This window comes from Bos indicus, chromosome 16 (assembly GCF_029378745.1).
Source record: "Bos indicus isolate NIAB-ARS_2022 breed Sahiwal x Tharparkar chromosome 16, NIAB-ARS_B.indTharparkar_mat_pri_1.0, whole genome shotgun sequence".
Classification (NCBI taxonomy): Eukaryota; Metazoa; Chordata; class Mammalia; order Artiodactyla; family Bovidae; genus Bos; species Bos indicus.
Window position 1 is genome coordinate 59,023,233 of NC_091775.1, and position 15,649 is coordinate 59,038,881.

Genomic DNA, 15,649 nt, shown 5'->3' on the forward strand with positions numbered 1-15,649 from the left:
CCAGGCTTGATCCCTGGCTGGGGAACTAGATCCCATATGCCACAACAAAAGATCCAATATACCAAAACTAAAATATCCCACATGCTACAATGACGACGGAAGATCCCATGTGCTGCAACTAAGAACTGGTGCCGCCAAATAAATAAATACTAAAAAAAGAAACATTAATATGTAGCCAGCCCATATAAGGTGGCCTATTTGTTCACAGGCATCCACCCTACACCCTGTAATAGGTAGGCACATTTTTATAATGCACGCAAAGGCACCATATAAGCTGGCAGTCCTCAGCATAAAAGAAGCAAATCAATATATTCTGTATTGTTTCCAAAGGACAGAGCTGACCAAATGGGTGGACGTTACAGGAAAACACATTTTGGCTCAGCCTCAAGGAGCACTGTCTAGGAATCTGCCTTACAACAATGAAATGAGCCGCCTTTTCCAAGAACACAGTCACTGATCGTATTCAGGTGGCCATCTGTGAGAAAGGCTGTAGGAGGGATTCCTACCCCAGGTGGCAGGTGAGATGCTATGGCCTTGAGGTGGGCTCCCGGCTCTGAATGTGTGGCTGATATTCAGCTGATATTCTTACTCCTATTCCCTGAAATTAGGGAGGCGAGTCACCACTCTCATGAGAGAGTCTAAAGATCCAATTAGGTTCAGAAAAGAGGTCTGTGTGTGTCTTGCCCAAAGATGAACACGTGTCTTTATTTATTTAACAAATATTTATTGAGTATTATCTATGTGCCAAGCAGTGTGTTGCTGCTGCTGCTGCTGCTAAGTTGCTTCAGTCGTGACTGACTCTGTGCGACCCCATAGGGTCTGACAGTGCAATCAAGACAAGAGACTGTATTTATACCTTCATGGAATTTACATTCTAGAGGTAGATTATTCTCAACCCCACTTGCCAAATTGATGTTAAGATCACATCATTTGGAGGCAGTTCAAAGAACATAAATGAGGCAATGACCAATGCAAAACATCATCAGTGGGATACTTAATGCCATCACTTATTGAGTGCTTACATATTTTATGTAACATTATTGAGTGCAACATTCTTTTCACCGAAAAGGAAATTGAGGCTCAAAAGAGTTATGAAGCTAACCAAAAATAAAGCGCTTTTAGTAGAATCTCAAGCCTGTCTGACTCCAACTCCGTGCTCCTCCCATTGTGCTCTGCTGCCTCCTATGGAGAAAAAAGCATGAGCAGGTGAACAAAACTACTCTTGGAGGTGAGGTGTCCACAGCTTCTGGTTACGAGGAGACTGTTTGACCAAGGCTATTAAGCGAACTCTGGTTGACAATATTTAAGGCTACATTTGGAAACAAAAACCTCTGAGCATATCTCAGACTATGTTCTTTTTAGAGCAAGTAGCCTGAAGAAAATGGACGGCCCCATCCTTCAAAGGTGAGGACCTCGCTTCAACACACTGTGCAAAGGCGCTAGGAACTTCGCCAAGAGCAAGGACTTGCCTTGGTGTTTTTGTCTCTCATATTTGCACCGGTAAATGGGCAAATGAAATGCTGCAGAGGGTCCATGGTGAAGAGTATGCCATGACCTCTGGTATAATGGACCATCTTGACTTGAATCCACAGTGATAATTTTACATGAGCCATAGCACAGAGCTGCTCAGTAACAGGTGCGTGGCCCCAGTAGTTACGAGCCCCCAGTTTAGGTCCAGCTAGGTCCCTTGAGGGACTTGTCACTCTCCCTGGGACACTTCATCATTCAGGAAGAGATGCTTAACTACAGACTGCATCCTTATTGCTTTAATCAAGGCATCTACTCACGGGGATCCCCTACCACCAGAGCGTCAAGGTTGAATGGTAGTTTCTCTCCTGCTTTCATTTTGAGACTCTCAGAACAGTAGCCTTTGAGAGGTTTGGCAAGAGAAAGGTCTCCTTTAGGACTGCGATTTTCTTTTCTTTCCCATGAGACTTTGAATATTGCTGCAATATTCAATAGATTCACCAGTAAAAGGGAGACAACAAGAGTTTTTACTCAAAGTGTTGAAATGAGAAATAAATTTGTTGGTACATGACAAGAACTTGGAAGGCTGGTAGGTGCATCCCAAGAACTATGTAAGTGTCAGCTGTTATTGTTACCGTATTAGTACCATGACTATTACTACTACTGCATCTGAAGGGTAGAGTGTGGGAAATGCTATAACACCAGGCATGTAAAGTACTAAGGCTCACTGGTGTTGACCATTTTAGTTTCTTAAATTTATGTATTTATGGTTGTGCTGGGTCTTCATTGCTGCACACAGGTTTTCTTTTGTTGTGGTGAGCAGGGTCTACTCTTTGTTATGGTGCCTGGGCTGCTCTTTTTTGCCGAGCACTGGCCCTAGAGTGCAGGCTCAGTAGTTGGGGTGCACAGGCTTAGTTGCTCCATGGCATGTGGGATCTTCCGGGACAGGGATTGAACCTGTGTCCCCTGCACTAGCAGGTGGATTCTTAATCACTGGACCACCAGGGAAGTCCAACACTGATGTTAATTTCCCTCCAGATGGCTTCACCCAGTATGAAATATGCTCCTATTCCACCCATGGTGAGCATCCACTCCATTTAAAGTTATCCTTCTCATATGGAAGCAATATAATAAGACAGACTCATGGATACAGAGAACTAGTAGTTACCAGTGGGGAGAGGAAAGTGGGGAGGAGTGAGATGAGAGCAGGGGATTACGAGGTACAAACTACTATACAAACAGGGATGTATGCCAGTGTTCTGTAATACCTCTGAATGGAAGGTAATCTATAAAAATATTGAACCACTATGCTGTGTACCTGAAACTAATATAAATCAACTATACGTCAATAAATAATACACACATAAACAAAGCCATCTTTCTCATTTAGTTGTGAGCAAGGGAGACCCTGCTCACAGGGTACATCAGGATTAGAGGAAGCCCATGCCAACCACTGTGGTCTGGGCAGCCACATGGAAATCCTCCACCTCCAAGGCTAATTGGGTGAGTGCGGCATCAGGGCATTGAACAGCTGTTCATGGCCTCCTTTCACAGTCCTCAGCAACAGAAATCTGGGGACTCTGCTCCATCCAAAGATCTGAGATCCAAAAGCCAACCTCGGCTGAAAAGCCTGGTTTCCAGCCTATCTCTCCTCAAGCCAAAAATAATGCTTTCAGTGTGGAAAACTGTGTAGAAAGGTTAATAAACTTGGTGGGAAGGAGAGCACAAGGGAAGGAAAAGATTATCCCAACCATTGAGCTGTATCATGATTTAGTGAGAAGAGCCTACATGTTGGCATCAGGCAATTCTGTTCACCACTGTGACCCTGGTCACCACACTACTGAGCCCCACATGAAAACAGGTACTTTTCTTATTAAATATACATATATATGTGTGTATGTGTGTATATGCATATGTGACTATATAAGACAAAGCAAGAGATATGCCAATATAATGTGATTTTTGTTAAAAAAATATTATCCCTAAACAAAAGAGTTGAGAATGTGTTCCCTTTAGGAGATGCCACTTCAGGTGGCTTGGATTGCTTCCTTTTTACTGTTCTGTGGGTTTTTTTTTTCCTCTCTCTCCTTTTTTTTTTTTTAGATTTTCCACTAATTATATGCATTCCTTTTATAAGAACAACAGAAAAGATCAAGTAAAAACCACAATGTGCAGTGACAAAATGCTTGCTCTCCAATTTCTGAAATTATATAAAGTTAAAACTTAGGGAAAAAATTGCAGTGTGAATGTTTGAACAAGAATTCATAAATACTTATCTAGGAAGACTAAACCTTAAGATGGCTTTTACCGAAATTGCTTTCACAGAAATTGTAAATGGAATAAACGTTACTAACTGCTTACCTCTTAACCAGTTTGGAGGATTTTAATCAAGATTAGTGATGATATTTAAACACACACACACACACACACACACAGCCCACCACTACACACTTAATAAAAAGCAGCAATTAATCAGCATTATCTGAGGGCTTACTGAAAATCTCCAGTGACATTGAAGTTGTACTGTTTTAAAGACTGTGCTGAATTTGAGGGTCACTTCTTGGTGTTCATCCAGTCCTTTATTATACACAAACTAACAGCGATGTGTACTTTAGACGACTCTGACCTGAACACTAGACTCTAACCATTTTCTTCTTCCTCCAAAACCAGGGTTTAAACTAAGGGTTGTCAGTTAGACATTAAGAATAACTTCCCCAGAGAAAACATTTTGAGAAAAATAATGTACCCCAATGACACTTTTAAAGCTCCCTTCTTAAATTTCCCCCAAATTTTGTGGTTACAAAAATAATACACGCTCATTATCAAATAATGAAAGTGAACAACATGCATTCAAAACTGGGGGGAGGGCAGTGGGAAATAAAACTTCTGATTCATAGAAAAAGAAACGGGGAAGAAAGATGCCAAAATGCTAACAGTGGTTTTCTCTGAGCATGGGATAACGAGTGGATTTTTTTCTATTTATTTTAAAGGAAGAAAAAGATAAATAGCCAAGATCTCCAAAGCCCGGGAAAATGACAGCCCTCTCAAACCCAGTATTCTTAGACCAAAACCCAAAGAAGCCGGAGGTCCGGGGAGCATTCCTAGTAGAAAACATCCATGCATTCAGTAGAATATATAAATTCAGGACACTATCTGGAAAGCCTGGGCCAGACATAAAACATTCATTTCTATAAAATTGAAACAATTTATCTTCCATTCTTGAGCAGATGGGAGGGTAAATTGAGGTTGATTTTTTTTTCACCCTGGTGGTCATGTCGGAGGAAATATGAGTGTTCCCGCCTCCAGCGCTGTTTAAAATAAGTCTCTTGGTGCTGTGACTGGACTAGTCAGAAAGAGCACTGTGGAGGTTTCACCCTCCTCCACGGGGTAGGCAGTACTGTAGGGGGGCTGCAGATGCTTGTCACGTGGGGGAGGGTGAGATGAAGCTGAGCCCCCTTGGTGCCTTGCAAAGGATGTAGAGAAGCAGGAGGGAACCACAGAATGCCCACCTCTCTTCTACAGCTGATGACTGACTTTCAGAATGTCACGTGCTTATCACACTGAGCCCTCTTTGAAACCAGTATTTACTCAACTCATTTATCTCAAGTACCCACCTGTCACTATAATACTTGGCTACTGGCTATGTGATCTTGAACAAGTTTCTTCAACTCTCTGACCCTCTATTTCCCAATCAGTAAAATGCAAGAATCCTTTAAGATGCACTAAGCCACTAGTCTACAAGCCCATTATTTTCATCAGTGGGGATGGTGTGCAGTTAAGAGGATGTCTCCCTGGGGCATGGGGGATGTGGAGACTCCACACCTTACTCAGGAAGGGCTCTAAAGTCTAGCTGGACTGCAGAAGCATATGGGGGAGCTTTTCATATGTACAGAGTCTGGGCCCTCGCTCAGACCCATGAAACTAAAATCTCATGGGGCAGCAATCGAAAGTCAGTATTTTAAATAAGCTCCCCAGATGATTCTTAAGTATCTGCTCTATGGACTGGCATCAGAGAGTCAATTATTAGGGCATATTTTGCTCTTGTATCATCCCGAGTAACTAAAAAGGTTCAGGTTGCCTCTAAGAGGGGAGCAAAGGGCATCACCCAAGACAATCACCACCAAGGGAGTACAAGCTCCTCAAGTGCCTTGGTGCACAGTAGAAAAAGGCGGGCATCAGGGCAGATGTCCCCTCCCCGCCCCACCCCCCCACACCCTCCCAGCGTCTCAGGGTTTGCTTTGCTTGGGCCCACAGGCACGAGGTTTCAGCCCTTAGCTGCTCTTTCTGCCAGCTGTCTACCTGCAACACACAAAGCATATGGCTGTACTCAGCTGACTGACCACACATTCGCCATGAAAATGGGTCAAATTAAACATGCTGCCACTTGAGAAAATCCCTAAGAATGAGATGCAGGGTTCCCTGAGCCAACAGGGGGGACTTGATCCCCTGAAGCCCATCTGAGGTCATCTTGGTAGGTGGAGATCCACTTTACATTCAGTTCCTGCCTGCGTAACCATCGGGAGTCAGTTCTCCTTCTAAGGGGCAACATTTCAGCTGGAATCAGGCTACATCAAAGCTTCTCGTAAGAGAAGGAACTAGGAACATTAGGTTTCATTTGAAGAGCTAAGATGACCTGTTTGTTGTTGAAATAGGTGGGAGAAAGGACAGTCACATTTCTACTGAGTCCTGGACGAAGAGGAGGCGATGCAAGAAAAAAAAAATGGAGGGGGAAAGAAAAGGAGAATGAGAAATAAAAGGCCAAATAAAAACACTAGAAACCCTCACTAGGAAGAAGGGAATAAGTGAGGGTAATTAGAAGGAGTCACACACACACACACAGAAAAAAGGAGAATAAAAAGAGAGCTAATGGGAGGGTAATCACATTTGTGCCTGGCATGGCAGTGACAGGAGCTGGGCACAGACAATGAAGCCAGGGCTGGAGGGAAGGGAGGAGGGTGCCCACAGATAAAAGAGCAGCAGCAGGCTGGCCTGCAAATCTTGTCTGGTGTGGGGGGTGGCTGGAGGAAGGTGAATAGGGCATCGCTGACACAGACAGGCAGCGGGGTGGGGACGCAAAAGCCAGATGATGAGCTAGAAATGGACAAAAGAAAGTCAGGAAATGTCATGTGTCACACAGGGCTGTCTGACTCCATCTGAGTCACTTCTGATGAGACCTCGGGCAGGTCAGAGAAGGCCAAACACTGCCCACGACCTGGGCTGGGAATCAGAGCTACCCCCCAGCATTCTAGTCGCTGCCCTACAATGGTTCTATTTGCTCTTTGATGGTCAGAAAGCTAAGAGAATATTCCTGCTCAGTTTTAGGGGGTCTGGAGGGGAGAACGGATTTTGGATCCTTTTGAATAATCTGAGTAGGTAGTGTCTGCTAACACCTAGAACCCAGAGGGAAAGGCAGCCTCCCCACTGGGCTGTGGTCATTTTCCTGTGAGTGGTCTCTAGGGAAATGTTTAGGATGGCATCATTCAGACAGACCTAAATAAAATTACCTTCTGTCAAGGACGTTTCTGAAAAAGACAGAGGGGCTGAGACCAACCATGACAAACACCGTCCTCCTTCTTGGCTTGAAAAGGAAACCGGATGCTTTGGTGTGGGACATTTGTTTCTTGTACAGATTTAGAATCCCCAAGCAGTCACTCCTGGGAGGGTGAGGAGCAGTGGGGAGTTGTAGAAATAGAAAGAGCAGTACGCACCTGAGACAATGAAGAGGCCTTAAGATGCATGGGCTGTGTGAGGGTATGTGTGCGCACACACACACACACACACACACACACACACAAGGCACGGATCTGAGGGGAGACCGTGGTACGTTAGTTGCCTCCTGAGCAGGCAGTGAGAGGAGTGCTCTGATGAGCAGGTCTAGTTCTAACAATGGCTTTTAACACCTTGAGAAACACCTGTTCATTTTCCACAGCTGGTCTCTTCCCATCTCATAAATCATCGCTCCATCGCCATCCTTCAGCACTGAAATCTAGTACTATGTTCTCCAGTGGGGACTCTCCTTGGTGTCACCCTCTGTATCTGAGATGCCAGAATAAGAAACCAGACTGCTCTTTACTGGGAACACCGTCAAATGCATGAATGTAATCTAATGGTGGTGTTCTGAAAAACATATCGAGAGGCTGTTGGGTGCACTCTTTATCAAAAGACATCATTAGAGCCTTTCTTAATAACCTCCAAAGTGGCTAAATACATTTGTTTTTTCTCCTCTCATATTTTCATGTAAATCAATCTCTCTTGCCTCCCTCACCCTCATCTATTGGTTCCTTTCTTGTCTTTATTGATGTTATTGGTTTCAAGAATCCGCCTGCAATGCAGGAGACTCTGGTTCGATTCTGGGTCAGAAAGATCTGCTGGAGACGGGATAGGCTACCCACTCCAGTATTCTTGGGCTTCCCTTGTTGCTTAGCTGGTAAAGAATCTGCCCGCAATGTGGGAGACCTGGGTTCAATCCCTGGGTTAGGAAGATACCCTGGAGAAGGGAAAGGCTACCCACTCCAGTTATGGCCTGGAGAATTCCATGGACTGTATAATCCAGGGGGTCGCAAGAGTTGGACACGACTGAGTGACTTTCACTTTCACTTTTCTTGTCTGTGAAAATTTTCACTTTGTCCCTGTTGTCCTAGCAGACAAATACCATATAGAGACCCCAAAGGCCTCTGGCTGTGTCTATGCGGCCACAGGGGTCAGAAGGCTGAGCACTTGTGAATCCACACAGGTTAGACAGAGATGTGGCGAAGCCCTGGGTCAGGGTAGGACCCTCCCATGCTGGGACTTCTGCTGGGACTTCTGCTGGGCACCAGGTTACCAGGGGTGCTGGGTCAGTCAGGCAGTGATTGATTTTGTTGCCAACCTCAGAGACCAAGGATGTAACCTCAAACATCCCATGTTCTTTTAATAACTCATTAGAAGTCTGTCATCCATGACTTTGTTTGAATCTTTTTGAAGCTATTTTTACTTTTAGTGAATCGGAGCCTCTTGTGTAATGAGTTCATTGATTTTACAACCTGCCACCCTGCCTGGATCCTGTCACTTGGGTGAACCACAGTGACTGACATTATTACCAAGATTCACACATGAATGTCTCAACCTGCCTCACTTCTCCTTGGGCATTTTTGGCAAAACCAGAGTCACCAAGATGGTTGCAATGTCCTCAATTTACATATCATGTACATATATGGTCCCCAGTTCTCTGAAACTCTTTGCTGTGTGGTCTTGAAAACTTTTATCTACAGGATAATTTTAAGATTATGTTTTACTTGCACAATCCAGATAAGTAAAACTAGATAGTCTTGAGAGGTTTCTTGTGTGTTTGTTCTGCTTTATTTTTAAGATGTCTTATTTTGAAGGGTCCAGAAAAATAACACGCAGTGAGAGAACAATCCACCACATATACAGGCACCTCCTGCTCATCATTCAAGGGGTGTACACATGGAGCTTTAAGGTTCAAAGCCTTAGTAAGCAAGAGCTCTTCAGATCTAGTCTAATTTTTAGGCTGTGCCAGGACTCAGTTGCGGCACATAGGATCTTTAGTTGTGGCACGCGGGATCTAGTTCCCTGACCAGGGATCGAACCCAGGCCCCTGCATTGGGAGCACATAGGCTTAAGTCACTGGAGCACCAGGGAAGTCCCCAAGATCTAGTGGTTATCCACCTTACCAGCCTCTTCTCCTGTCTCTGTGGACTGCACCTGTAAGCTACACTGAGCTACTTGTTTGTCATTCCTGGAAAAATCATGCTTCTTGAGTCTCCATGCCTTGGTATATGCTGTTCTTTCTGTTTAAAATTACCTTTGGTACCTATTAAACAGAATAGTTTAAGATCTAACTTCTCCATGAAACCATATTCCAGATTCTGGGATGTCCCATAAAGAACTCCTTAAATGGTAGTCCTATTAAACTTTGCTCAGACCTTTATGATCACTCACCTAGAGCCAGACATCCTGGAATGTGAAGTCAAGTGGGCCTTAGAAAGCATCACTCTGCACAAAGCTAGTTGAGATGATGGAATTCCACTTGAGCTATTTCAAATCCTAAAAGATGATGCTGTGAAAGTGCTGCACTCAATATGCCAGTAAATTTGGAAAACTCAGCAGTGGCCACAGGACTGGAAAAGGTTGGTTTTCATTCCAATTCCAAAGAAAGGCGATGCCAAAGAATGTTCAAACTACAGCACAATTGCACTCATCTCACATGCTAGTAAAGTAATGCTCAAAATTCTCCAAGCCAGGCTTCAAGAGTACGTGAACCATGAACTTCCCGATGTTCAAGCTGGTTTTAGAGAAGGCAGAGGAACCAGAGATCAAATTGCCAACATCCGCTGGATCATTGAAAAAGCAAGAGAGTTCCAGAAAGACATCTATTTCTGCTTTATTGAATATGCCACAGCCTTTGAATGTGTGGATCACAACAAACTGTGGAAAATTCTTCAAGAGATGGAAATACCAGACCACCTGACCTGCCTCTTGAGAAATCTGTATGCAGGTCAGGAAGCAACAGTTAGAACTGGACATGGAACAATAGACTAGTTTCAAATTGGGAAAGGAGTACATCAAGGCTGTATATTGTCACCTTGCTTATTTAACTTATATGCAGAGTACATCATGAGAAACATTGGGCTGGAAGAAGCACAAGCTAGAATCAAGATTTCCAGGAGAAATATCAATAACCTCAGATATGCAGATGACACCACCCTTATGGCAGAAAGTGAAGAAGAACTAAAGAGCCTCTTGATGAAAGTGAAAGAGGAGAGTGAAAAAGTTGGCTTAAAGCTCAACATTCAGAAAACTAAGATCACGGCATCTGGTCCCATCACTTCATGGGAAATAGATGGGGAAACAGTGGAAACAGTGACAGACTTTATTTTCTTGGGCTACCAAATCACTGCAGATGGTGACTGCTGCCATGAAATTGAAAGACTCTTGCTCCTTGGAAGAAAAGTCATGACCAACTTAGATAGCATATTGAAAAGCAGAGACATTACTTTGCCAACAAAGGTCCATCTAGTCAAGCTTATGGTGTTTCCAGTGGCGTGTATGGATGTGAGAATTGGACTATAAAGAAAGCTGTGTGCCGAGAATTGATGCTTTTGAACTGTGGTGTTGGAGAAGACTCTTGAGAGACCCTTGGATAGTAAGGAGACCCAACCAGTCCATCCTAAAGCAAATCAGTCCTGAATATTCATTGGAAGGACTGATGTTGAAGCTGAAACTCCAATACTTTGGCCACCTGATGTGAAGAGCTGACTCACTTGAAAAGACCCTGATGCTGGGAAAGATTGAAGATGGGAGGAGAAGGGGACGACAGGATGAGATGATTGGATAGCATCACTGACTCAATGGACATGAGTCTGAGTGAACTCCAGGAGTTGGTGATGGACAGGGAACCCTGGCGTGCTGTAGTCCATGGGGTCACAAAAAGTCAGACACGACTGAGCGACTGAACTGAACTGAACTGAAACCTTTAACTGGTTTTAGAATTCACTGCAATTTCCTTGTTATGTGCCCACCTATCTATCTAGACTATTAGTTCTTCCAGAGCAGAGACAACATCTTCTTCTTATAATTAGCAACCTAGCCTATCCTGGGCCACAATGGGTAATACAGTGAATATTTGCTGAAAACATGAATGAGTGAGAGAGTAAACGACGGAATGGCATGGTGAGAAAGTGTGTGTTAATCGCTTCAGCTGTGTCTGACTCTTTTTGACCCCATGGATTATAGCCCGCCAGTTTCCCTTGTCCACGCTCCAGGCAAGAATATTGGAGTGGGTTGCCATTTCCTTCTCTAGAGGATCTCCCTAAACAAGAGATCAAACCCAGATCTCCTACACTGCAGGCAGATTATTTACTGTCTGAGCCACCAGGGAATCCTGGAGCAGTGAGGGGATTTCTATAAACAAATCTGCTCACTCAGACACACATATCACTCACACATACATCACATACCACACTCACACGAACACATATAGATCCAGGTAAACTGAAGCACAATGCAGTGGCCGGATAAAGTTGCAGGTAAATCCTCTGTCTCACAGAATTATCCACTGGATATTTTTTTTGTATTAACGTCCTTGATCAATGTTCTTCCTTGTCTGAAAGTCATGACTGCTTCATTGCTACTTTTCCTTTGGTACATTAACCTAGATTTTTCACAAGGGAATTCATCTTAGCTTTCAGTGGCCTAGGATTTGGTTGTTTGACTTCAAAAGAATGTTCAGGTATTTTAACGTATGCGATATAGGAATACTAAGTGAAAAATGTAAATTCCCATACTTGCAGCTCACCTCCACCTCCTGGAACATTAAATAAATTATTCAGGAAAATCAGGCCTACCATTGATTTTTCCATAATACCCCAATACATGTCATTAGTTAGCAATCCGTCAGGTAATTTTCAATTCAAGTGACAGTTTTCACGTTGAAATCAATTTCGATTAATTTTGTAAGAATAATTTAAAGAAACATGGCATCAGACCCCTGATTTAGATCAAGATGTATGGCGTCTTCTGCTTTTCATTTATCTTGTCATTTTAGGAGGAAAATGCAGTCCTTTGTCTGGCACTTCTTTATATACATATAAACTCATGCTGCTTATCACTCCTGGCTCCATTATTCTCCAGATAGTCACTTTTCCCCCACCTCCTAACAGTTGCTCCATTATTTTATTAGTGTCCAAAACGAGACCTCGTAGACAGTGATGATCAGAGAATAATGGAAATTAGAGATGGAAATGACAGATTAGGTCTACTTGTCTGTTTCCTGGGGCTAATGTTCCTGTCAGTCTGTAACTTGGGGCTTTAGCCTGTCTTATTTTAAATGACACCATCGTGGGGCCTCCACCATTTCCCTGGAGGCTCTTGTCTACATCCTAAGACTGTCTCTACACACAGCCAGAGGGAATGACGAAGCCTTGTGCAATTACCCAGTGAAGTCAGGCCCATCCTCACATGATCTGTCTACAAGACAAGGGGCACGGAGGCTTGAGTGATTAGCCCCCAAATCCAATCACTGCAGACAGCCAGCCCTGATCATTCAGGGCACAAAGTGAAATGATTTTTTGTCATTGTTTACTTCAGCAGCAGGTATGCTGGCTAAGAGATCTCTTTGTCAGTTATTCATCAGCTTTCCCAATATTTTACTCAGTAAGAATCATAGTCAACTGAGATTCTCAGCCATAGGCTAAAATCCTGGTGCCCCAGCAACCATGCAAACATGTCAGGGGTCAGAGAGGAAGAGGACTGAGCTGCCTTTACACGTGCACCATTCACACTCTGCTTGGCATCTCTGAGCCAAGCTCTCCCACCAGTCTTTCAACAGCAGGCCACCTCATATGCATTTACCCTTCTCCAAACTCCTTCCTCTACATTTTGCAGCCTGACTCCCTGACACAATCACCAATTCAGTAGAAACGGAGTCATCCTTCATTTTCACTAACAGAGAAATTTCATGGCATTCTGACTTCCCCCAAGTTTTCTGACCTGTGACTCGGATTTCCTTTCCTTAACTTCATTCTCTCTTGTCCTTATCACTCAACTTCAACCCGTTCCAGCACATTTGCCCTCATCGAACGTCTACGGGCATCTATCATGCCTTGACTTAGTCATCAGCTGGCCAAGTTCTCTGAGTGGAGTTCTTCTATCCCTTCATCATAAATCACTCCCTCGGGCTCTTCAATCATTTTTATTGCTCTTCTCCAAACTCTCACCCATTTGTCTCCATATTTATTGCTTTGAGAGTCCAGAACTACATTCAATATTCTAGGTTTGGGCTCATCAGAAACATACAGAGGAGGCTAAGCACCGACCTCAGGGCTAAGAGTCCTCAGTGGTGCTATGGGAAGGGATGGTGGTTTCTTTTCTCCACCTTGTCAGGCTGCAAATACATTTCAACTCTGCAGTCCAAGCAATCACTCCAAGAGGGCTTTTGCCCTGATTTCCAGTTTCCCCTGCCCCACTGACTGCTATTATTAGCATTATTGACCCTTGTCTCCCCACGCTTTCCTACTGAACACAGTCAAGGCAGAAAATGGGTTCTCAGCACCCTGAATAAAGTATAAAAAGATTAAAAAAGCAACAGAAGATAGACAGTGGTGATAGTGACCCAATACTATGTGCACTTAGTGCCATTGAATTGTACACTTAAGAATGGGGAAAATAATCATTTCTATGTTACGTATATTTTATCACCATGAAAAATTTTAAAAAGTAAAATAGATTTAAAAACAAAGCAATGGACATGGTAACTATTAATATTTTACCCCAGTTGTCTATGCTCGGGGGAAAGCAAAGGTCTCACAGAGAGATGGCAATTGGGGATCAGACAAAACTCCTTTATCTCAATCCTGCATTCCCCGAGTCTTTGCATCTCACCCTCTCTGACAGTGCTGGTGAAAACAAGCTTCTACTCATGTCAGTCTCACAAAGCTCGTGGAGCTCTGGGGGAGCTGTGCTAGAGTCTGTGTGTCTTCACGTGTCTCCAACAAAATCATCAGCTAAGTCCTGTCTGTGGAATCCTCATGGTTGACGGCGGTAAGAAAAGGAAGCCTGATTCCCAGATCCCAGCTGAAGGCTCTGAACTCATAAGCAGAGAGAAAGAAGAGAAGGACGTCACTGGGATGGTGTAAATATGGATGCACAGTGACAGGTCACCCATTTGATGTTCAGAATAGAACCACCCTTTAGCTCTGTCCCTCTAGAGGCAATTGCTCTGCATCCTGTCTGCCTGAGGGCGTGGTAATATCCAGGAACCGGCTAATTCGCCATCCCCTCACTTACCCCTGGTTGGTTCCCCATTCATTCCGAATGCAAAGATGCTTGTGTACTGGATCCTTCATGTAACCTTCGTAGCAGAGGCATTCCCCTTAGAAGCAGGGTGAGGAAGAAGGAAAAGAAACACAAAGAAATTGATTGACATGTCTGTGTTGGAGAAAATGTAATGATCAGATCAAACTCTAACAGTGGCAGGGATGAGGCCATAAATCCCATTATGCCATACATTCCCATCTCCACTGCCCATGTAAGGGAACACAGCACCAATCGTCCATTTTCACTACATGATGACTTTCACTAGTGGAGGAAACTAACATTTACACAGCACCTGTTACATGGGCTCCGCAGACACAAAATCCAAGAAGGACTGAGCAAGGGACTTTTTCATCTTTATTTTCTCAGTGGCCAAATACTGCAAGGTACGTATTAGATGATCAGTACATGTTCAAAGACCACATAAGTGAGTTATTTTATCAAATATTTCTAAGAAACTTGAAAAGTATGTATTATTAGCGATGTTATGCTGATAATGGAAACTGAGGCTCAGAAAAATTAAGGGATTTGGAGAAAGCTTTTAAATGGCAGAGTTAGCATTTGAAGCTATGTCAGTCTGACTACAGACCTTTTTCCCCAACCAGGCTGTGTAGCTAGCCCAAGTACAACGGCTGTATTTAGAGGAGGCCACTTATAGCTATTATGATTTTATAAGAACTCTAGGTTTTTAAATGAAAATAGCTATAATTTTTTTTTTAATTTCTGGCTACACCCCGAGGCATGTGAGACCCTAGTTCCCCAACCAGGGATCTAGCTCTTATCCCCTGCATTGGAAGGTGGCATCTTAACCACTGGACATCCAGGGAAGTCCAAAGCTAATCATCTTTGTGCTGATAAACAGAAGGATCACCTATGTTTGTTTATGGTATCACTATGTTTCATTACCATTCATTACTCCGATAGGGTACCAAGAGGTCCACAGCCTCTCTGGCTGCTAACTGCTGCTGCTAACTTGCTTCAGTCGTGTCTGACTCTGCGACTCCATAGATGGCAGCCCACCAGTCTGCCCCGTCCCTGGGATTCTCCAGGCAAGAACACTGGAGTGGGCTGCCATTTCCTTCTCCAGTGCATAAAAGTGAAAAGTGAAAATGAATTTGCTCAGTCATGTCTGACTCCTAGCAACCCCATGGACTGGAGCCCACCAGGCTCCTCCGTCCATGGGATTCTCCAGGCAAGAGTACTGGAGTGGGGTGCCATCGCCTTCTCTGGAATTGTATGCAAAACTGAAGTGTGTTTATGTGCATCTTTCCTGAGCAGCCTTCCATAACATTCATCAGATTTACCAGCCAATCCAAGACCCCCCAAAAGATCAAGAACCATTGCTCTACTTAGAATGGCTTTGAAGAAA

General features: G+C 43.7%; 1 protein-coding gene across 2 annotated transcripts in view; it reads right to left on the reverse strand.

Annotated features, from left to right (window-relative positions):
• ASTN1 (astrotactin 1) overlaps nt 1–15,649 on the reverse strand; it is a 356,269-nt gene that overhangs the window by 162,059 nt on the left and 178,561 nt on the right. For both annotated transcript variants that reach the window (XM_070768489.1, XM_070768488.1), the window contains one exon: nt 14,254–14,338. In XM_070768489.1, coding sequence (XP_070624590.1) covers nt 14,254–14,338 — 85 coding nt within the window. The remainder of the gene's footprint in view (nt 1–14,253; nt 14,339–15,649) is intronic.